This window comes from Lycium barbarum, chromosome 3 (assembly GCF_019175385.1).
Source record: "Lycium barbarum isolate Lr01 chromosome 3, ASM1917538v2, whole genome shotgun sequence".
Lineage (NCBI taxonomy): Eukaryota > Viridiplantae > Streptophyta > Magnoliopsida > Solanales > Solanaceae > Lycium > Lycium barbarum.
In genome coordinates, this window is record NC_083339.1 from 127611631 (window position 1) to 127635204 (window position 23574).

Here is a 23574-nt window from a genome sequence, read left to right on the forward strand (position 1 = left end):
TTTTCATAATAAAATAATAAAATAACAAAGAAAATTAATAAGACATTTTATTAATAGGTGAAAATTATTCATGGAAGAATGGAACAAACAATATATACATTGTTAGTGTAAAGAAGTTTTTCACTATCAAATTTCATTTATTTATTGTGCGTAATCTGCCTTATTTTAATATTATAAATCTCATTTTATATTTTTTGAATGTTGTGGATAGGTGAATACCTTTTAAATATTTATTAGTATCTTGTTTATTATTCTATTACAATAACTCTTTTGTATGGTAATTACATGTGCAAATAATAGTTAATTTTAACTTTTCTGTGTACATTTCGTTTCAATATGATAAAATTAGAAATATCACCTCATTAAAAAATGAAACAGAAATGAGTATCATCAACAATGATACAAAGCATTTAAGAGGAGCACTTGGGGTAACGTGGGGCCACGTGAGATGTCACATCAATTGAGACACACCTGACATTTAGAAAAAGAGGCTTGGGTTTTTCATCATAAGAAATTTAATTATTAACTTATATGCCAACTCTTCTTTCTCCTTACTTTGCTATGAAAAAACCTTCGATTCACTTGATATTATAAGGATTTGCTATTGTAATTAAAACTATATGAGAAGATAGAGATGCATCCTGTACGTACACATAGACATACATATGCAACAACGTTGGTTTAAAAGGGGAAAAAAGAAATATGAGAAATACACTTTGTTGTTCCCAGACGGACCAAACCTCTATCACTTAACGGATAATATGAACTCCGTAATTATGAAGGAACATTAAGAATTTATGGAGGCTTTTCCACAGCAACGTGTTAACAGCATGCAACACATATCCAAGTATTGCCACCTAATCAATTTTCAAGAAAAGATATCAAAACCAAATTGGAAAACAAAGAAAGTAAAATAGGCATCCTTCCATTAGTTTACACGTAACTAATTGTACATGTGGGCTTGGCCCGCTTAATTTATCACATTTATATATAGCTAAGTCTATTCACTTAAAAACAAATCACAAAAAGGCTTCGGTTTTTTGTCATATGAAATTTATGTCCAAGCTTTGAGGCTTATAAGCACAAGTGTGCAATGCATGAATTTTTGTAAAATGACTGTGATGCTCCTCAAAATTGCCAAGCAAGCATGTTGACGATCCTGCCAAGTGGTCATAAATTTAAGCTAGTGTTTGGCTATAAATTTTGGATCATATTTGAAAAATATATCTTTAAATATCTGCTTGGTCATAAATTTTGAAAATCTTATCTTCAAAAGAATTTTAAACACCTGTTTGGCCAAGCTTCTAAAAACAGGTCATTTTAAAAGTACTTTTCAAAGAAGTACTTTTGGCTAAAAGCAGTTTGTGTTTGGCCAATTAATTTAAAAAACACTTTTGAGAAGCAATTAGTGTTTGACCAAGCTTTTAAAAAGTGTTTCTATGTGTATTTTTCTCAAAAGTGCTTTTGGGCAAAAGCTATTTTTTTAGCTTCTGAAAAACTGCTTCTACTACTCCCCAAAAGCACTTATTTTCTCTCAAAAGCTTGGCCAAACACCTCACCTTTTTTTAAGTAAGCACTTATTGAAAAAATAAGTAATTTTGGGGGGAAAAATAAGCTTGGTCAAACAGGCTATAAGTCCCAAAAACTGGTCTCCGCTCACAAAACTTCTAAATTTTCCAAGTCAAATGCATGTTTACACAACTTAAAGTTTAAAAAACACAACTTCAAAAACTCAAAATTTTCACTTTTAAAATTTCAAATTCAAAATGTATGGCCAAAAGGAAGCCAATTTTTTTAAGCGGAGTTAATTAAATGATTTTAAAATTTATGTTCTAAAATAAGTTATATATTTGTGTGCTATTAAATCATGTCATTAAGAATCAAACAAATATCTGATAAATATTATTAACATTGGTGAAAATATTATCCAGAACAACAACAATTTAATAATCAATACAAATTTATTAACTATTTTTGAATAATGTGTGCTAAAGATTTTTAAAAAATTGGGTTAATCTGATTTTTTTGAATAATTTAATTTGTAATCTATTTCTGAGCTGTCTACCTTAAATGTTGTGGACTCGAGCAAAGCCTAAATGAGTTTGTTTCTTTAATCTATTTTTTTTCATGAGTCTTTATTAATTTTTGGGAATATATAATTAGTACTTTGGTTTGAGAAGTTAAAAAAGAAGAGATATGCATTGTCATTAAGTGACATTAGCAACTTGGGGGAATGAAACGAAAAAGAACAAATTGTGGGTCCACTATGAAATGTAATCAACGTGCTAAATGACACTAAATGACGAAAATGCCCCTCAGACATATAGAAGGACGGACGACGATCACTGACGACAAAAAAAGGCACCAACTAGTGCTTCTATATAGTAGTAATTATGAGTTTAAATTATATATATTGTCACTGTAATAAATATATAATATCCTTTAGATGATCGTAAACTACTAAGGTGCATGCGAATAAATCATTCACCACGAGAATGACGAGATGCTTGTGAATATTTGCAAATTATAACTTGTTTGGCCAAACTTCTGAGTTTAAAAGGAAAAGGGTCCAAAACCTTAGTGATTTCGAAAATGGTTTAATTGCTATATTGTCCTCTATTTAAAGCTGGATCAATCATATATACCCTCGTCTTACAAAATTGGCATACATTTAACCCAAGGATTTGACAAATGGTTTACTTTTGCCCTTTGTCAATAACGGGGCCATTAAATGGAGAAGGGCCAAAACCACGTCTATACTGCTAGTCTGCTATAAAATTACCCTTCATCCATCTATCAACTCCTAAATACACATACTATTACTTTCTAGCTTTCTTCTACTGCTCTTATACTTCTATTTCATTCATATTTACAAACCTAATAAATCTCTCTTCTTCCTCTCTATTATATTTCTAGACCATGACGTCCACAGATTTTGGTAAAAATCGTGTGCACAAAATAGCAAAAGATGGGATGACGGATTTAATCCGCTCAATTGCTGAAAAGCATCATGAAGCAGGCCAGCCATTTTATGTACTGGATTTGGCCACAATTGAAAAGCTTATGCACAAATGGAACCATTCTTTTCCAAATGTAAAGCCTTTCTATGCTGTCAAGTGCAACAGTGAACCTGCACTTCTTACCAAACTAGCCAACTTGGGTGCTAACTTTGATTGTGCTAGCCTACTCGAGATTGACACTGTCTTAAGTCTCGGAATAAGTCCAAACCAAATCATATTTGCTAACCCGTGCAAGGCTATTTCACACATCAAGCACGCAGCCGCTGTCGGGGTCAATCTCACAACCTTTGATTCCAAGCTCGAAGTTGACAAGATCAAGAAATGGCACCCAAAATGCCATTTGTTGCTCCGAATTAAAGCCCCCAGTGATAGTGGCTCCTTGCGCCCCCTCGGGAAAAAATTCGGTGTGCTGGCGGAAGAAATTGACTCCCTCCTGCATTACGCTTGTAATGTGGCCGTCCTAAAAGTTGTAGGCGTTTCATTTCACGTGGGATCTATTGCACAGGATCCCAGCATTTATTATGAGGCGATCGCTGGTGCCAGGGCCGTGTTTGATGCCGCTGATTATCTTGGAATTCCTAAAATGCAAATTTTAAACATTGGTGGGGGATTTAGATCGACCCCATTGTTCGAGGAAATAGCTAGTGTAGTAAATGAAGCAATCCAAAGTTATTTCCCGGAGCCTAATTTAACAATAATTGCAGAGCCAGGACGATTTTTTCCTGAAACGGCTTTTACGTTAGTCACACATGTGATTGGTAAAAGAGCTAGAGGTGAGAAAATAGAATATTGGATTGATGAAGGTATTTATGGATCATTTAGGCCAACACTTTATAACAGCTGCTTTGTGGATATCAAGCCACTTTCAGTGAAGGGATCAGAAGAATCTAGTCAAAAATGTGAATCGACCATTTATGGACCAAGCTGTGATTCCTTGGATGCAGTGGCCATAGACATAAAATTGCCGGAGCTTCAATTGGATGATTTGATAGTGTTCTATAACATGGGTGCATACTCAAAATGTGCAGGAACCAAGTTCAACGGATTTGATACGTTATCCACACCTACCTATCTCGTTAACACCACTTCTAGCTAAAACTAAATGTCCGAAACATTGAAAAAACTAGAGCTCTCCGCGTTATTTTCTTAATTTTCTTCATAAGAGATGTGATCGAATAAAGCATTTGGTTCAATATCTTTGCTATAGGCGTCCCTAGGGCAGCCATTTGTGTTTAATTGTGATCTTTTAGTACATTTTCTATTTGCATTTTTGTGAGACAAGGACAGATCTATTTTATTACTACAGCTTCCAATCGAAATTTTACATTTTAGTCCTTGGATATTCAAGCATTCGTAGCTGTTACTGTACTTCTTCTTTTCCAAAAATTGATCGTCGCACATTCACTTGAAAGTCTAAATTCAACCTCTTTGGAAGGAGCTCCAAAAAGGACTTAACTGGATTTCCTTTAGTCAAATTGAACTTCTTATCCATTTGTTACTAGAGATTTGAAGCCACGCTGACATGCCCTTCTAGTTCTAGTTCACTATTTTTCCAATGTTAACTGAAAGTTGCATAATTTTTTCCTTTGCCGTGCGGTGGCGTGGTCCATGACTAGTAGTTAGGGCTCTCGGATTCGGTAGACGCAGGGAGCATGGGCTCTTCATTGCCTCATATCTACCCAAACGATGCTCCTTGCAAACGATGGTCGTGCTCGCCTTGGACCTGGCCGTTCCCTTCAGGTCCGGTCGGGCTCATGCGACGCCGGCGTCTATGAGGAATGCTACCTAGTTGATCCTGCCAGTATTCATATGCTTGTCTCAAAAATTAAGCCATGCATGTGTAAGTATAAACAAATTCAGACTGTGAAACTGCGAATGACTCAATAAATTAGTTATAGTTTGTTTGATGGTATCTACTACTTGGATAACCGTAGTAATTCTAGAGCTAATACGTGCAACAAACCCCGACTTCTGGAAGGGATGCATTTATTAGATAAAAGGTCGACGTGGGCTCTGCCCGTTGCTGCGATGATTCATGATAACTCGATGGATCACAAGGCCATCTTGCTGGCGACGCGAACGGTCGCTTACTTTAGGGACAACTACAAAAACAACAATAATAATTGAATAACAATAATCGCTCAAATTGAAACTATCGTTTACTTTAACAACAACTACAATGACGACATCAACAATAATAACTGAATGAAGGACCTTTTTAACTCATGAGTCGTAGAGTATCGTTGTGGTAACGCTTATTTTATCGATTCAAATCCAATGAGGAGCTTTGTCAAACTCCAACCTATTGATTCGTATTGGAAAGAAGAGTTGTAGTTATTTGTAATTAAAAAAGAGCAAGATTAACTTTAAAGGACGTATAACTCAGGATCCATGTAATTGAGACTTCTAAGCAAAACTGTATTATTCTTCCGCAAGAAAATGAATCTAAGCACATTCCTATGCTAAATGTGCATTATCATGATTCATGAAGAACAGAACTCATGAATCACAAGATCACCCATTCATTTCTTCTCTAAGTAAAGCAGACACCCGGCTCACTGGAATTTGTGGCTTAAAATTAAATCTATTCAAAAGGCCCTTAATTTATATCATAAAGTTAATGAGGCACAAAGAAATTGTTTTGAATTAAGAATCAATCAAAGGAGGCAATGAAATAGCAAATTCAGAAAAGAAAGAAAACACTTGAAATTAAAAATCGTCATAAACAAGAAAAAGAAATGAATGTAAATAAGTATAAAAAGACGAAATCAAAATTGATGACGAAATTCTATGAATATGTTAACATAATGAAAGAAAGATATTTATCATAATTTGCGGACTTACCTGCACAACCTCAACTAAATTAAAGAAGAAACCCATAAGAAATTGAACTTTTTTTAAACAATTATTATAAAAATTATATTTTATATCTTTTGAACCAAAACTATCTAGTAGGAACACTTTATCATTTGATCAAATTTTCAATTGAAATAAAATATAGTTTGAATGTCTAAATGAAATTTACTGACAATTTTAAGGGATTATCGATGTATTAAACAATTAAATTATATATCGCTATAGTGAATTTTGGCAGTCGGCAGATGCCTACAAAGGTTTGGCGACCTAGTAGTACCATGCAATCAACCATTCCCATCACGCATGCATCCAAATTTGATGATATTAGTTCAAATTACAAATATGAATTATTTTAAATAGTAGAAATGTAGAATTTCCTGTTTCGTTAAGTTGCTAAACAGGCAGTATATACTTCATTTATATGTTACTCGTTTTCGTTTGTTTTTTTTTTAAAATTACATAATTACTTACATTTCATTTTCATACATAAAAATAACATAACATATTTAGCATCACAAGATATTGAAGATACTTTTGATGTGTTACAAATATTTAATCTATGCCTCAAAAGTTTATCATCTTTTTAGATACTTTTGATGTGTTACAAATATTTAATCTATGCCTCAAAAGTTTATCATCTTTTTGATTAAATTGAGCTCCAATCAAATCACTGTCATATGAAATGAATCAAAAAAAGGGGAGTAATAAAGATGATACTTTAAACTCCCACGGCTATAAGAGATCCAACAACATATGACGGCAACAAATATAAATGATACGATAAGAGGTGAAGTCAGGATTTGGAGTTTATGAGTTCGGAATTCTAATTATTTAAAGTTGCTGTGTTCTAAATTAATATCTTGTACATATTCAATGAATTTTTTTAATAAAAATTAAGAGTTTGAATCAAAACTACTGGTTTGACCAAACCCGTATCAATGAACTAGCTTCCTAAATACGAGTTTTTTTTTTTTTTTTTTTAAATAATTGCATATGTGGCTGCTGGGATTTGAGCCCAGATCTCCACGGCCACATCGTGGAACTCTCACCACTAAACTACAACCACAAAGATAGCTTCCTGAATACGATGAAGAAAATTGCACGTGACAAATAGTAAGGTCTTTGATTTCCTGAAAGTGGGACACCAATGTTTATCCCACTGGATGGGGCCAAGACTTTTGTAACCCAAAAATAAAATTTTGAAACCAAAATAACCCATTAAAAAAAAAAGAACGTAAATAGGCTTTACGCACAGATTTCGTGCATAAAAGGACCAAAGTTGTTACATCTTGGAAATTCCCCGTTAGCGTACAGTGAATAAGCTAGCGAAGGGCACGACGTATACGATGATTTGATAAGTAAGAGATAGCATTTGATGATCTTAATCGAGACTCGAAGACATTAGATGTAAAGAAAGAAGTTTGACGAAGAAAGTAAATGATATGTTATGTATCGGGTAGGAATTATGGACGACGAGTTAATGAGGGCATAATGATGTCTTGGAGACAAATAATAACGTCCCTTAGATTGGTATTAAGGTGCTAAACAAGTGCCAAGAAGGTTCAATAAGGATCGGAGATCAAACGAGTCGACGAAAAACAAGTCCCGGAAAGCTGGACATTATACGGCCAGACATACTGGCCGTATAAAATCCACGAACCGTATGTCCAACCGTGGATTCAACCCAGCAAAACATAGCTCACTGGACCAAACATATGGTCCAACATACGGTCAGTGAAAATTATACGGACCGTATGTTGGTCCGTATAAGTTGACTCGGCCAGCTTTTGTGATTTAATATAAGGGACCTTCTCATTTCATTTTCATTCCAACTTTCACTCCACAAGTCAAGAGACCTCTAGAACATTCTCTAACATTCATCCACAAGAAAATCAAAGGAAAATCAAGATCAATTACTTCAAATCCATGAAAACAAATGTATGAAACCTAGCTAAAGTTCATCTACCTCAAGAAAACCCAAGAGGAGTGAAGTAGGGTTTTGGTGTAAGAAGAGTATTTTCATTCAAGGCTTGTTCAACCATCATCTAAGGTAAGTTTCATGACTATACCATGTTGTTTAAGGTATTGGAAGGCTAAGATACTTGAATTGTAGAAGGACATAGGAAATGGGTCATAAATGAGTGAATAGTGTCATGGTTGAATGGTAGTTGGAAGGAATCATGAATGTTGATATGTTGTGACTATGAATACGTTATAAATGACGCTTAGACCATGAAATAAGTATTATATATGAGAAAACGCGATAATGAGCCATAACCATAATTGTGGAGAAATTGAAGAAAATTGGTGGATTGTGGTAAATGTATACAAATGATGATTGTTATTTGCAATGTTGTGAATGTTGTTGTAAACGTTTGGGAGCTGATATAGAACATGGGAAAAGTAGTATAAACAAAGGAAACGCTGCCCAACTTTCTCTAGCATTAGTAAGCCCGTTCTTATAATTGTTAGCTAATGTCGATGCGAATTCTCTCTTGAAGATAGAGACGTGATATTGAAGGAGAACAAGCGAACGATAGCTTAGTTAAACGTCAAAGGTATGTGAGGCTAGTCCTTTCTTTCTAATGGCATGAATCCTATAGCATGACTTTCCTTCCTCTTCATGAGTTCCTATATTCCGGGAAGCTAAGGGCCTATGTCTATGAGTAGCTATATAAGATAATGGACATGTTATGAACTCTATAATGATGATGATGAGTTAAAGTATAGAGACTCTAAAATGCATGATATGATGTCATTTATTGCTTACACTCACCTTATGTACTAATTCCTTCAAGGTGAGGTAGGATGTCAATGAATGTTCCATAATGAAATTGGGGGATCACGACCTTACGTCACCCCGGTAAAGTATAGTTGTTCTTGAGCCTTATGCCTGTACTATGATAAGCATATTATGATGAGCATACTATGATGAGCATATTATAATGATGATATACATCGCGCCTATATGGCCGGTCAGTCACCGCTAAGGCGGGCAGCGTATACACCATGGCCAAATGGCATGAGCAGACACCACTAATGGGCGGCATGAGATGATACCCCGGACGCGGGAGGCCTGGACGCAAGCTAATGTTTTGATTATCACACCGATCCGATATGGACGGGCAGCTTACACATTATTACACCGTACCTATATGGACGGGCAGCTTATACATTTATGCATACATGATATGATGATGAGTATGAGTAAGACTGTATGACTTATTCCTTTTATGCTTGACAGTCAGATTCAGATGTTCCATATTGATATTCTCTTTATATCATTGTCTTACTTCATTCTTTATGCCTCTCATACTCAGTACAATGTTCGTACTGACGTCCGTTTTCTTTGGACGCTGTGTTCATGCCCACAGGTAGACAGGGAGGTGAGCTTGACCCAGATTCGTAGTAGCTGTCAGCTGATTCGAGAGCACTCCTTTGTTCCGGAGGTGCTTATGATTTTTTTTTTTTGTGTACATTTGTATATGTATTTTGGGCATGATGGGGCCTTGTCCCGTCCTTATGTCTAGCATTCCAGTAGAGGCTCGTAGATACGTAGTGTGGGTTAGATGGTCTCACGAGATGCTATCATGTATATATATTATTTTGATGGCCGAGAGGCATATGTATATGAAAGTATTTATGTTTTCGAATGATAGATGATTTTCTTATGATTTAAAAAAAAAATGATAAGAGAGCATTAAATGAGTAAAACAAGTAATAGAACGAGCGGTGCTCGGTGGTTAGCTCCGGGTACCCGTCGCGGCCCCTAGTCGGGTCGTGACAAAAGTGTAGTTTTACACTAAAATCCTTTTACGCACAGAATCTGTGTGTAAAAGAGGCAAATATATTGGGCCCTTCTTCTTCCCCACTGGTCCCCCCGAATTCGAAAAAAAAACAAAAATCTGCCATTAAAAGTCCCTTTCCGAGGTCCCACGCGATCAAAAACATCGTTTTCTTGTTGATTTCCAACCCAAAAGTGGTATATTGAAGTCTAGGAATAAGTGTCTTCGCAATAAAGCGGCGTATAATTCAATTCAAAAACTCAAAATCAAAGCTTCAATCTAGGTATGTCAGTACGATTTTTCTATTACATTATTAACCTAAGCATTACTATCGTGGGAATATGGACAACAAAAAACTTTTACGCACTTTTTTTGTCCGCGAAAAGGCTGTTTTTCAACCCGTTTTTAGTTTTTTTTTTCATTTGTTAATTGTTTATTTACCTAAGCATTACTATTGTGTGGATATGGACAAAAAAAAAATTACGCACTTTTTTTGTGCGCAAAAGGGCTGTTTTCAGCCCGTTTTTTTTTTATTTGTTTAGTTGTTGTTAATTTGTTAATTGTTTATTAGTTGTTTATTTAGTATTTGATAATTGTTAGATTAGTTATTTCAATTGTTAGACTAGCTAATTATTTATTTAGTTTTTGTTAAGCCAATTGTTTATTTGTTAATAATTTGATTAGTTAGTTAATTGTTTATTTAACAATTATATGCTAATTAAGTTTTTATTATTTGATTAGTTAGTTAATTGTTTATTTATTAATTATATGCTAATTGTTTGCTAGCTAATTGTTAATTTTTTGATTTGTTAATTATTAATCTTTATATCTTTAATTGTTAATTTATTTATTTGCTAATTAGAAATTGAAAATCTTAGTTTAGGATTCAATCCTTTGTATAATTTCTCGGTAAAAGATTACATAACTACTACTACATATTAGAGATTAATTAAAAAAAATAATGATTAATTTAAAATGCGTAAAAAATATACCACTTTAATCCTTACTTCATGTATTAATGATTAATTTAAAATGCCTAAAATAGATAGGACACCACCATGGAGCCGGGACCCTTCGACAACAAAGAGGTACTTTATCTACAGCATGAGCATAGGTCCCAGTATGTATGGGATGCACCCGTATCCTCTAGTAGAGTGGTCCGTACCCGTGCGGGGGAGTCAGCATGGGATATTCTAGAGGCTATTCCCCCACATCCCCGTGCCATAAATGTCACGCCCCAAACCATGGCCTGGACGTAACACGGCACTCGGTGCCTGACTGCATGTGACCGAGCGAACCACATGGCTTGCTGAATCATCATGATACATAACATAAGCGGAATACAACGTGGATGCATGATGAGCCTTTATAAAATGTAGTAAGTCATAATACTTAATAAAGTACTTGTTTCAACATGAGTGAGCCAAAATGGCTATACGACTCCAAATGTATGACATGACATAACTGACTTGTCTAGTCTATGAAACCTCTATCATGAGTCTGACTGGAAAACATACTTACTGGGACAAGGCCCCCAGCATACCTTTAGATGCAAAATTAAATAAAGAAATACAATGTCTAAACCCCGAATGAGATGGGGCTCACCAATAAACTGGTACGTGCAAATCCTAATGAGCAGAAGCGTCGTCCTGTAAATCCGTACCTGCATCGTGAAATGCAGGCCCCCGGGCAATAAAAAGGGGACGTCAGCACATTGAATGTACTGGTATGTAAAGCAACCGAAAGAAACAACATGGGACATGGAATAACATGATAAGAACTGGAACTGAAAACTTGGACATGAACATGAGCATGAGCATGAGTACATATATATATATATATATATATATATATAACATGAGTAAAACATGATAAGTAGGGAGAGCATTTCATAAACCGACACATGATATCACCATGTGGATACGTGGAGTCTGGTACCTCGCCGGACCAGCAGAGCCCCTATACTTTGCCAGGGTATAAGGTGGTAACGTGCCTGATGGATCCATTCAGTGTAAAATTAAGGTATCGTCCTAACTGGGCGGAGCGATCCTTGTCCTATGGTGGCTACATAGTTTCAGGCTATCTGAGCCTTCTCGGTAATTCGTGCAACTCCCAAAAATATGAACATAATATAGTTGGCTAAGAAGCCCATGACTTCGTGAATTAACTTGTACTTGTCTTGTAATCATGATTTCACGAAATAACTTGTAAACATGGTTTCATGAAATAGCTTGTAAGCATGTTCTTGATTTATGAGTAATACAATAGTTCATAATCATATATTTGTAATTGACTTGAAAACATGCTTGTAACTTGCAAAATAAAATCATACAGTTTCATATGAACATAATGAGAACACATGAGGAAGAATTCATGATTCATGGATTAAGCTAGGATTCCTAATATCCATAATGGAAGATTAGGAATACAATAACGAACATAGATACAAAATTCATGTACATACATACATAATTACGGGCTACCAATATGTTGGGTTTAATGCCCTAGGATTTGAACTTCATAGATTTTACGAAACGGATCATGGGGAAGAACGTAGAGATTCCCACACGTGGATGGAAGTTCTACATACCTTAACTTCCCGCTTTTGATCGTATCACAATGTCCTTCAATCCCTTCAACTTCAATCTATAGCAATACAGGTCATAGGGATTCTATATTAGCAACAATATCCATGCTTTGTTCATCTAAGCATTTTATCAAACACTTGGTGGGCATGAAGCTCTATAACCCTCATTAATGGTGTTTTCTTCACCCAATCCCCATTCTATTACTTCTAGCTACTTCTACAATCTCAATTAGATGTAATTAACATCATTCTTCATCACCCATATGAATACAACAATCCCAAGTCAACAATCCAACAACTCTAGCATAGTTCATATAATTCTCTTCATCAAACCCAATTATTATTCTCCCAATAATTCATCAATTCACAACTATAAATGATTAGGGAGTAGAAGCATTACCTTTTATGAGTAGTCACCACGAAATCAACATCCTCAAGTTCGATTTTTAGCTTAGAATGACGACAACAACTTGTACTACACTTTATCCTTCACGAGCCTCGGGATTCGGGGCCTTCAACTTGGTTGATTCTCTACTTTCTCTCTCTAATTCTCCTCTCTCTCCCTTTATCTCTCTAAAATCTGAAAATATGGAGGAAATGGGGCTGCTAGGGTTAACATTTCCCTTAAATACCAAGGGGAAATGGGTTTGACCCAACTTGAAATCGGGTTGGGACCTTTCTGTCTTAAAACGTCCATATCTCTCTATCCCGATGTCACCTGTGGGACCACGACCTATGGTTGGAAAGGTATTTCAATTATATACAACTTTCGTTCTTTGAGTTTTCCCAAATTCCCAATTTATGATAGGGCTATGGCCTCGCGAAGTCAGGTGACCCGAAATGTACTTACGGACCAAGATACGCCCCATGTTACGGTCCCGTAACAAGAAGTACGGACCGTAACTTGGTACAGTACCTTGGTGAAAATTTCCAGTGAGGTTCTGGAAATTTTCTCTGTGTTACGGCTCACTGTTACGGCCCGTAACACGAGTTACGGCCCGTAACGTCACCGTAACGCAGACGAAATTTCCAGCGAACAGGCTTCAGTAAAATGGGTATAACTCTTTGCACAGATGTCCGTTGGACCCCCATAATATACCGTTGGAAATATATTTCAAAGGGCTACAACTTTCATCAAGGAAGTTTTCCCAAATTACCAACTAATTTTCACGAAAATTGACTGGAAGACAGACGTATCGAAAACTTAGCCGATTCTATAGGATTTCAAGTGCCTTACTATTAGCCATATTGAGACGATCATATCTCCTTGCTCCGATCTCTGATTGGCTTGGTCCTTATATCGTTAGAAAGGTATTTCTACATACTACAACCTCATTGAGGTTACTTTCCCAAATTCCAAACCGATCAAGGAGTTATCGTTGCCCGAAATAGGCCTATCAACCATTTTCGCAAAACGTTCAAACCTTCAGTGTTTCCACTAGAACTCTAATGATATGAGCTTGAAATCAGTTCCAAGATGCGGGGTGTTACAATAAATATACTACGTTGGGGTAGTATCTACCGGTGCATCGAGGTTGGTCGGCTTGTGCACGATAGGGCTCTAGTGACGACCATGATTGAGCGCTGGAGACCGGAGACCCATACATTTCATCTCCGCACTGGCGAGGCTACCATCACCCTGCAGGATGTCGAGGTGATTTTGTTACACCTCGGAACTTTGGGATGCTAAGAGATGAAGGGACTAACGTAAATTTTCAGAGAAGTTAAAGGCCAGGGGAGAAAAGTCCGTTAAATGAAACTTCACCGCAGTCCTGCGAAAGGGGGGGGGGGGGTTCGACGGTTGTCCTTTGTGCCGTCGAACCAGTCGACGCCCCGTCGATGGCGCCGTAAAACTGAGCTAGAGCGAAGACCACTCGACGAACAGGTCGACGCCCCGTCGACCAGTTCGACGGACCGTCCTTCTCACAGTCGAATGAGAAGAAATGACAGATTACCCACTGGAAATTTGACGACTTAGACGCCTGGATCGACGCTCCGTCGATCGCACCGTACATCTCGGACGGGACTGATTTCATGAATTAATATAAGACCCTCCTCCATTTTATTTCATTTCATCTTCCACTCTCTTCTCTCCAAGAACTCTCTAGAACCTCCTCCACCATTCATCCACAAGAAATCAAAGGAAAATCATGGTCAACTGCACCAAATCCATGAAATCAAGTTTATGAAACCTATTAAAAGTTCATCTAAGCCAAGGAAACTCAAGAAGAGTGAGTTAGGGTTTTGGTGCAGGGAAAGAAGTTCCACTCAAGGGTTGTTCATCCATCATCTAAGGTACATTTTGTGACCCTTCTTCAATGGTTTGAGTGGTTGAAAGTTGAAACACTTGAGTTGTAGGAAGATATGGAAATTGGGTCATGAATGTGTGAATAGTGATTGGTGTGAATTATGAATGTCGGGATGTTGTGATTGTGAATATGTTATAAGTAACATTTAGACCATGAAATAAGTATTATATAGGAGAAAACACGATAATGGGTTATAATCGAAATTGTGGAGAAATTGGAGAGAAATGGTGAATTGTGGTAAATGTAAACATATGATGATTGTTGTTGCTATATTGTGAATGTTGTTATTAACGTTTGGGAGTTGATAGAGGATGTGGAAAAAGTAGTATAAACAAAGGAAGTGCTGCCCAATTTTCCCTAGAAATAGTGAACTGCCCTTATAGCCGAGTAACTAATGTTAATGTGATTCCTCTTGAAGGTAGAAACGTGGGCAACGAGGGGAATCGAACGAACGATAATCAAGTTAAGCGCAAAAGGTATGTGAGGCTAGTCCTTTCTTTCTATGGCATGAATCTTGTAGCATGATTTCCCTTCTCTTCATGAATCTCTTAGATTCCGAGAAAGTTACGAACCTGTGACCCCAAATTGCTACACAAGGTAATGAGTTAGAGTATATCAATTTTTGATGTTCAGGATGTGATGTTCCCAAACCGTTCATGGTTTCATTTATTAGTTCCACTCACCTCATACACTATCCCCTTCAAGGTGAGGCAGAATGTTAATGTGTGCTCCACAAGGAAATCGGGGAAACACGACCTTACGTCACTCCGATAAAGCATAGTTAACTTCAAGTCTTTATGCATGCATTATATTGGGCATATTATGGCATTATGATGATGAGATTACACCGCGCCTATTTGGCCGGGCAGTCACCGCTAAGGCGGGCAGCTATACACCATGGCCAGATGGCATGGGCAGACGCCACTAGTGGGCGGCATGAGATGGTACCCCAGACGCGGGCTGATGTTATTGATTATTACACCGTACCTATATGGTCGGGCAGCATATACACATATATATATTTATGCATCCATGAAATGATTATGATTATGACAGTAAGTCGGCATGCATTATTCCTTATGCTTCATAGTCAGTTACAGATTGCTCTTCATTGGTGTCACCTTATTTCATTGATGTATTGTTATTGTTTATGCCTCTCATACTCAGTACAATGTTCGTACTGACGTCCGTTTTCTTTGGACGCTGTGTTCATGCCCACAGGTAGACAGGGAGGTGATCTTGATCCGGATTTGTAGGAGCTGTTAGCGGGTTTGAGAGCACTCTATTGTTCCGGAGGTGCTTATGGTCATTCCTTTATGTACATGTATATTTTGGGCACGACGGGGTCTTGTCCCGTCCATATGTCTAGTACTCTAGTAGAGGCTAGTAGATACGCAGTGTGAGTAGTATGGTCTCACGAGATTGCTATGTATATCTATGTATATGTTATTTCAATGACCAAAAGGCTTGTGCATAGAAAGGTAGTTATGTTCTTGAATCGAATGATGAACTTCTTATGCTTCGAGTATGATATTGAATAATAAAGCTTTAAATGAGCATGATAAGCAGTAGAACGAAGGATGCTCGGTGGTTAACCTCGGGTATCCGTCGCGGCCCCTAGTCGGGTCGTGACAGATTTATGGTCTACAGATTGATGGACAGGCATTGTATAGAGTGGAGCCTCAGGAGATGTTGCCGTATCGCCAGGAGTTGGATAGGCTCACTGGTTTCGATCCTCTGCAGAGGGATATGCGTGGACAGAGTCGGTTGTTGCGGTCCTCCCTCCATGCTCACTTGCGCCTCGTAGATCTGCAGTATCCGATAGGCGAGGCGACGCCTCAGGTTGATGTTGATCGACATGCTCGCTTATATCTTCTCATCATATTCGGGGGCATCATGTTCCCGAACACGGTGGGTGCGGATATGAGCATTAGGTATCTGCTCTTTATTTAGGACCTAGACCAGCTGGGATGTTATAGTTGGGGCGCCGCTGTCCTGGCTTACATGTACAGAGGATTTGATCGAGCCTCTATGGGCGAGAGGGTTGAGGTCGCTGCATTTAGCCCTCTTCTTCAGGTAATATATTTAAGTGTGTGTAGATAAAAAACTAAATATATTTTTTTGAAACGACGACTGATAAATAATTTTTTTGATGACTATGACAGATATGGGTGTGGACTAGGTTGAGACCTTTTCAGCCCATAGCTGCTCACCCTCCCGATGACTATGTTGCTGAGGATATGCCATACGCGCGGAGATGGTCGCGAGGCCGTACTAGAGGTGTGGAGACGCACCATATCATTCTCCTGTTTAGGGATCAGTTAGACCGCATGACGGCGCCCAAGGTTAGTTTTTTTTATTTAACATTAGTTCGTTATTTTTGTTAGTCTTTTATTGTTAACTAGTTGAATTCCTTTTATAGGCTTTCATATGGACGTCGTATGATCAGATTTTGGGTCAACTGCCGGCGTTTTGTAGGGCTGGTGAGCACATGTGGACTGCACGGTGTCCATTGATCCATATGGACATTGTTGAGCATCACGCACTCGATCGCGTATTACGACAGTTTGGGCATGTGCAGAACATACCCGAGGCTACACATTGGGAGCACACCCACTACACCAGGGACGAGCGTTAGATCGACAGTGCGGCATGGCGGGCGCTAGGAAGTCGATGCATGGAACGCGAGGATGACGACTCTAGCGGCGGTCGGACATGACACTCCGGTCCATGAGTACATAACGTGGTACATGCATATCACTCGCTCCTTGATTGCCAACCCCTCAACGCCGCATCCTGATGGCCGAGGATATGCATCACTCTCAGGAGCGTATGAGGCGCTGGTAAGTTTCTTCAATCGTCGTCTTATTATGTATTACTTTACGAATTTATTCAATTCTTAAAATTTGCAAATATATGCAGCTACGGATGACTCTGATGATACGACATGAGAGCATTCCCCTTACGGAGTCCACCAATCCCGGGATAGCGGCATATGCAGCACGGATAGTTCATCTCACCGACACTGGTATGACACAGGCACAGGAGTGGCGTCGTGTCGATGAGGATGTACCAGAGGGTATTCCTGAGGGTGGTAGGGCTGATAAAGGTGGGCGGGCTGATAGAGGTGGTCGGGCTAGCAGAGGTGGTCGGGCTGGCAGAAGTCTAGTAGATGGGCCTGACGATGTAGCCCGTCAGGCTCCGTCGGCTACAGATATCCCGTCGACTTCTTCTTCCAGGCCGTCGACTTCACAGAGACTTGGATATACGCCAGAGATGGTCCCACCTTATGATCCTTGGTCATCATTTCCACAGGTGCCAGTTGGTGATCTACATATGGGAGACGGAGATGAGGACTTGGATATTATTTTCGATGACTACTTTCTTCGTTCTACAGCCGGGCCTACGACACCATCTGCATCTCCGGCTCCGCGGGCCGCTCAGGAGCCCTCTCACATGCCATCTCAGGAGCCCGTCGACACATAGGTTTATTTTTTTATAATAAAATAGTGTATTAATTAATTATTTTATTAATCTAAACTAAATTATTTACATATATTATAGGTTCATTCTTCTGCGCCTATGGACCCGTCTCCGCCCGTTCAGATTGACCCGTCTCCACCTACAGCTACAGCTCTGGGTAGCGCTCAGGAGATCGTTGAGGAGCCAGCTAAGGAGCCCTCTGACCAGCCATCTCAGGAGGCCGTCGACACACAGGTTTTTTTTACAAAGAAATAATTTATTAAATAATTTTTTATATGTTATTTCATGTTTAGTTTATGATAAGTCTAAATTAAATTGTTTATATGTTATTTCAGGTTCATTCTTCTGCTCCTGTGGTTTAGTCTCCTCCGATTGAGTCATCTCCTGAGGCATTAGGCTACTCAGGTGGAGACCGCCGCCGTCTCCCACAGGAAGCATGTTTTCACCCAGGGCCTGAAGAAGGGAAGAAAGGGTGATCATGCCATAAATCATCCTGTCATTAAGAGGAGGAGAGAGGATCCTGATGATAGTGAGGGTGGTGGGTTAGGAGGATCCTTAGGCCTTAGGAGATTGTATATTTGTAAATAAACTGTACATTTTATGTTAATATTATATATATTTTTGGATATTATTTTTTTAATGATAATTAGTTATTTTAGTATTTATTGTCGATTAATAATAACTCGTGCGACGTCCATAATTAATTAGAACCCTCTAACGACGATCTAAATGTATATGTATAACAAGTTTTCAAATTTACTTTGGAGCACTTTACAACCTCTAAAACGACGATCTAAATGTATATGTATACTTGATATAATGAGTCAATATTATTGTACACGAAAAAAAATATTAAGTTCTATATAAAATATTTATATTATGGTGTTTTGAAACGTCACTAATTTTTTGTCAAAGTATGGAAAAAAGCTTAATTGAGTTTGATTTCCAAAGAATGGAGGCCGGGGTGTAGGGGGAAATCCACTTCACGCACAGAATCTGTGCGTGAAAGGACTAAAGTGTAAATGTACACTTTGGTCCTTTTACGCACATAATCTGTGCGTAAAGCCTATTTAGGTTCTTTTTTTTTAATGGGTTAGTTTGGTTCCAAAAATTTATTTTTGGGTTAGAAAAGTGCGGGGCTCCACTGGATGCTACGTTCTCTTGTTTTATTTCTACTGTATGTCTAATGGCAAATAGATAGGGACACTTCTTTACTGATGAGAATTAAAGCGATAAACCTCCAAAGAAATTCCCAATTTTATCAAATAATTATGAGTTTAAATTATATATATTGTCACTATAATAAATATACAATATCCTTTAGATGGTCGTAAAAGGAATTATTCTACTAAGGTGCATGCGAATAAATCATTCACCACGAGAATGACGAGATACTTGTGAATATCTGCAAATTATAACTTGTTTGGCCAAACTTCTGAGTTTAAAAGGAAAAGGGTCCAAAACCTTGTGATTTCGAAAATGGTTTAATTACTATATATTGTCCTCTATTTAAAGCTGGATCAATCATATATACCCTTGTCTTACAAAATTGGCATACATTTAACCCAAGGATTTGCCAAATGGTTTACTTTTGCCCTTTTTCAATAATGGAGAAAGGCCAAAACCACCTCTATACTGCTTTAAAATTACCCTTCATCCATCTATCAACCCCTAAATACACATACTATTACTTTCTAGTTTGGAAGTACCCCTATGACTAATGATAATAGGTGAAATAATTACAAAAGGGAAAATTTTCAAATAATTTATTTTATTTTTTGACTTTTTAATATTAGATATCCAAATTCTTACGAAGAGAAGATACTTCTTCTATCTATTTTACATATTATCCATTTTTTAGCTTGTTTTAAAAAAGAAATTGATAACTTTCTATATTTAATTTGAAAGGTCTTTATGAATTTGTCATTCTCATTTAATCTTAATTTCATTCTTTATAAGATTGACATTACATGTTTAAAGTCTCAAACGATGTTAATATTTAATTTATGTGTCAAAAAAAGAATAAATTATTTTTTTGTAAAAAAACAATCACCTCCAATCAAGCATTACCTTGTAAAATGAATCAGAAGGAATAGAAAACCGTAACAACAATATATAGATCCAAAAACATTAATATAACAACTGCACATATTATTAACGACGAGTGATGAAGAAAACACCATGCACTCTGAATACCATAATATATGAATGATATAGAGTCCATCGTACCTAAAACTATGAACATCACCGTACGTTCAAACCAGTACGAGGATGCTACCTCCTCTCGTTTTCTTGCTACTGCTGTCTAATGTTGCACAAAGGAACACTTCTTTGCTTACTACTAAGAAAAGACTCATTTCTATATATTTATATAGTCTAATACAGGGGCTAACCTGTGAACGTCTAACTTCCAGATTTATTATGCGTGGTTTTAAAAAATTAGACACTTCAATAATCATTTTTACAACTGGAAAGCTAGAAATAAAAAAACGGTCAAAGAAAATCCCGTATCTTTTATTGTACTAAAATAATCATTCTTGGTTTCTAAAATAAGTGAAAGACTCTGATCTCTAATGACGAAATGTGGCAAGAAAAGAGAAGATATTATTCCGATCCACTAATGATTAACGCGGGGTCGAGTCGATATTGACCACGAGATTTCAATGAAGTGATGCTCATTAGTAGTATAATATAACACTCTTACAATACGCGTGAGCTATTTTAGGCATATGAATTGGAAATACCTCTCCTTGTTATTTTCTTAATTCTCTACATGAGAAATACGTTCAAATAAAGCATATGTTCGAGGGGATGAGCGAGCATACTTATACCATGATTATGTAAAAGTTTTGTTATTATGCAAAGTTCAAGTATAATTCTTAATGTTAAGGATATGATTTCTTACTTTTATTATTATAATTTTATAGTTTTATTAAAGTATTGAAGATTTTATATACTGTATGAGTTTAAATAACATGATTTAAATGCTATTACTACGTTTTATGACAAAGTCAAAGTTTGGCAAGCATATTGAAGTGAAAGCTCCCTATTTTACATGATTACTTAATTTCAAACTTATTTGGTTTGTTTTCAAGTTACAAAGTTATATAATTTCCTAAAGTGCTAGGTGTAATTATGTTTAAAGCTTGTTTGGGGCTATGAGTCACTACTACAAGAAAAAATATATTCGGCAACAAAAATTTTTTTGTTGCCGTAGATTGATTATTGTTGCAAAAAGTACTTTTGGCAACAAAAAAAAAATTATTGCATAGATTTTTCCCAACTGCTGTTATTGCAACAACGTGCAACAATTTTTTTTTTTTTTTTTGTCAAAAGTACTTTTTGCAACAATAATCAATACAATGACAATAAAATTAAATTCTTTGGCAACAAAAAAATTCATTTGCCAACAATAAAACTAAGTTGTTACCAAATATAAAAAATTTTATTGTCATTTCTATACTTTCTTGGAGTGAGTGCCAAATTGACTGGAAATCATTGATGGGTTAATTATGCCAAAGAATATTAAGCCACTTTCACTGCTGCATCAGAAGAATCTTGCAAAATATGTGAATCAACCATTTATGGACCAAGTTGTGACTCCCTTGATGCAGTGGCCATAGACATATAATTTTATGCACGCCTACCTATCTTGTTAACACCAATTTTAGCTAAAATTATATGTCTAGTTAGAAAAATTCATAGGATTATCAAGGAATACTCGGAAATACATCTCAAAGAGTTTTGGGATAGGAATCCATAAAGAAACGATCCAATTTATCAAGATACAAAATGAGAATCGTATCCATACGGTTTTGCACTTCTCGACAAATATCATGTGTTTTATTATTCTAAGCGGGTATTCAATTTTGGATAATGAAAAACTTGTTATTCTTAACTCTTGAGCTCAGGAAATCCTATATAACTTAAGTGACACAGTAAAAACTTTTTCTATTCTTTTATTAACTGATTTATGTATCGGATTCCATTCACCCTACGGTTGGGAATTAATGATTGGCTTTATCTATGAAGATTTGGATTTGTTCACAATAGAAAGAATTGGAGCTAGCTCTCCTTGTTATTTTCTTAATTCACTACATGAGAAATATGATCGAATAAAGCCACTCACGTTTAATACTAGTAATCTTTTAGTACATTTGATTGGCATTTTTGTGAGATAAGGACATATCTAATTGGTATCTGATGTAACGACTCATTTGGTCGTTTAGCACTTTTAGGCCTAATATCCCTAAAACACCCTTTTCGTGGTCTAATCTTGTTGTCTATAGCTTGCGATAACGGGTGATTCGGTTATTTAATTGACGAGTAAATTTTAGAACATATGTATTTAATGTGTGAGAATAGTTTATTCATAAAAATATTATTTGCACACATATAAGACGTAAGTGGGTAAATATGGTATTTGACGGAGTGAATAATTTTTAAATAAAACAAAATGGTTGAGTAAAAAGATTATTTTGGATAATGATTTTTGTGTGGGTGCACCGTTGCTTTGGTGGCTAGCAAAAGATTAGAAACAAGTCATCTCTTTCATGGTCCTTCAAATTCATTGGTAAGAGGATTATTGAGTAGAGAAATGTGGATTCTGGTGTTTGCTTTTCCAAGAAGGCAAAGGAAGTTGTTTAAATATTTAGTAGTACTAAGAGTGGAGGAATAAACAATTAAAAAAAAGAGAGTAGCACCATTTAAATAAAAATGAGGCAACTTTTGACTAGGATCATTATTAGTCATGTGTGGAACCTTGGGGGAAACTAATTATGTTTCACATGTGCGGTTCCCACTACCCATTAATAGAAAATATACACATATATCTCACTTTGGCTAAACCAAAGATTTGAGAAGGAAATATGCTGCAACTTCCTTTTCCAAACATTCTAACGTCGGCCACACTAGAAAATAGGCAGTGACTTTATTTCAATTTTCTTTCTCTTGAGTAGCAAATGAAAAAGAAGTGAGCAGCAACGTACTACTCCATAAACATTAGGCTCAGTACTTAAAAGATTAAGCAAGCAGCAACGTTATATAATTTTATGACGGGTTTCGCTCACCGCTTTGATCTCATCATTTGTTTTGTCGTGTTGTTGAGTTCGGGCTTTCTTCGAAGTAAAGTAAGGTGGAAGAAGAATATTTCTTGGCACATAAGGTAAGAATCCTCCTCTCCTAAATATATTCAAATTCATCTAGGTCATTGCTAAATTGTGGGAATTGATGAAAATATGAAAGAAGAAAGGTTACGTAGTAAATGTTAAGGAGACAAATTACAATATGATGTACATGATATAACATTAAAATGATATTACTAACAATGATGACAACAAGAGATACATACAAAAGAATTAGGCATTGTGATAAATGGAAGTATGATAGACTACAATAAGAATCTGAATGCAAGGCGTAATAAATAACTGAATACATAAAGAAATAATCAAGATAAAATCGAATAGGACATAAGTAGGTAAAATCAATAATGACATGAACAGCTAAAACATACTTATTTGTCATTTGAAAATTGT

The 23574-nt window shown here is 36.6% G+C and overlaps 1 protein-coding gene across 1 annotated transcript; it reads left to right on the plus strand.

Annotated features, from left to right (window-relative positions):
* The first annotated feature begins 2832 nt into the window (after nucleotides 1-2832).
* On the plus strand, nucleotides 2833-4352 carry LOC132634143 (ornithine decarboxylase-like). Its single transcript, XM_060350442.1, has one exon. It carries the CDS (start codon nucleotides 2920-2922, stop codon nucleotides 4114-4116), a length of 1197 nt encoding a protein of 398 aa, XP_060206425.1. The 5' UTR covers nucleotides 2833-2919; the 3' UTR covers nucleotides 4117-4352.
* Nucleotides 4353-23574: the final 19222 nt, after the last annotated feature.

Bases quoted from the DNA above. Each gene is read 5' to 3' on its own strand.
- LOC132634143 (XM_060350442.1), top strand. From the start codon at position 2,920: ATGACGTCCACAGATTTTGGTAAAAATCGTGTGCACAAAATAGCAAAA.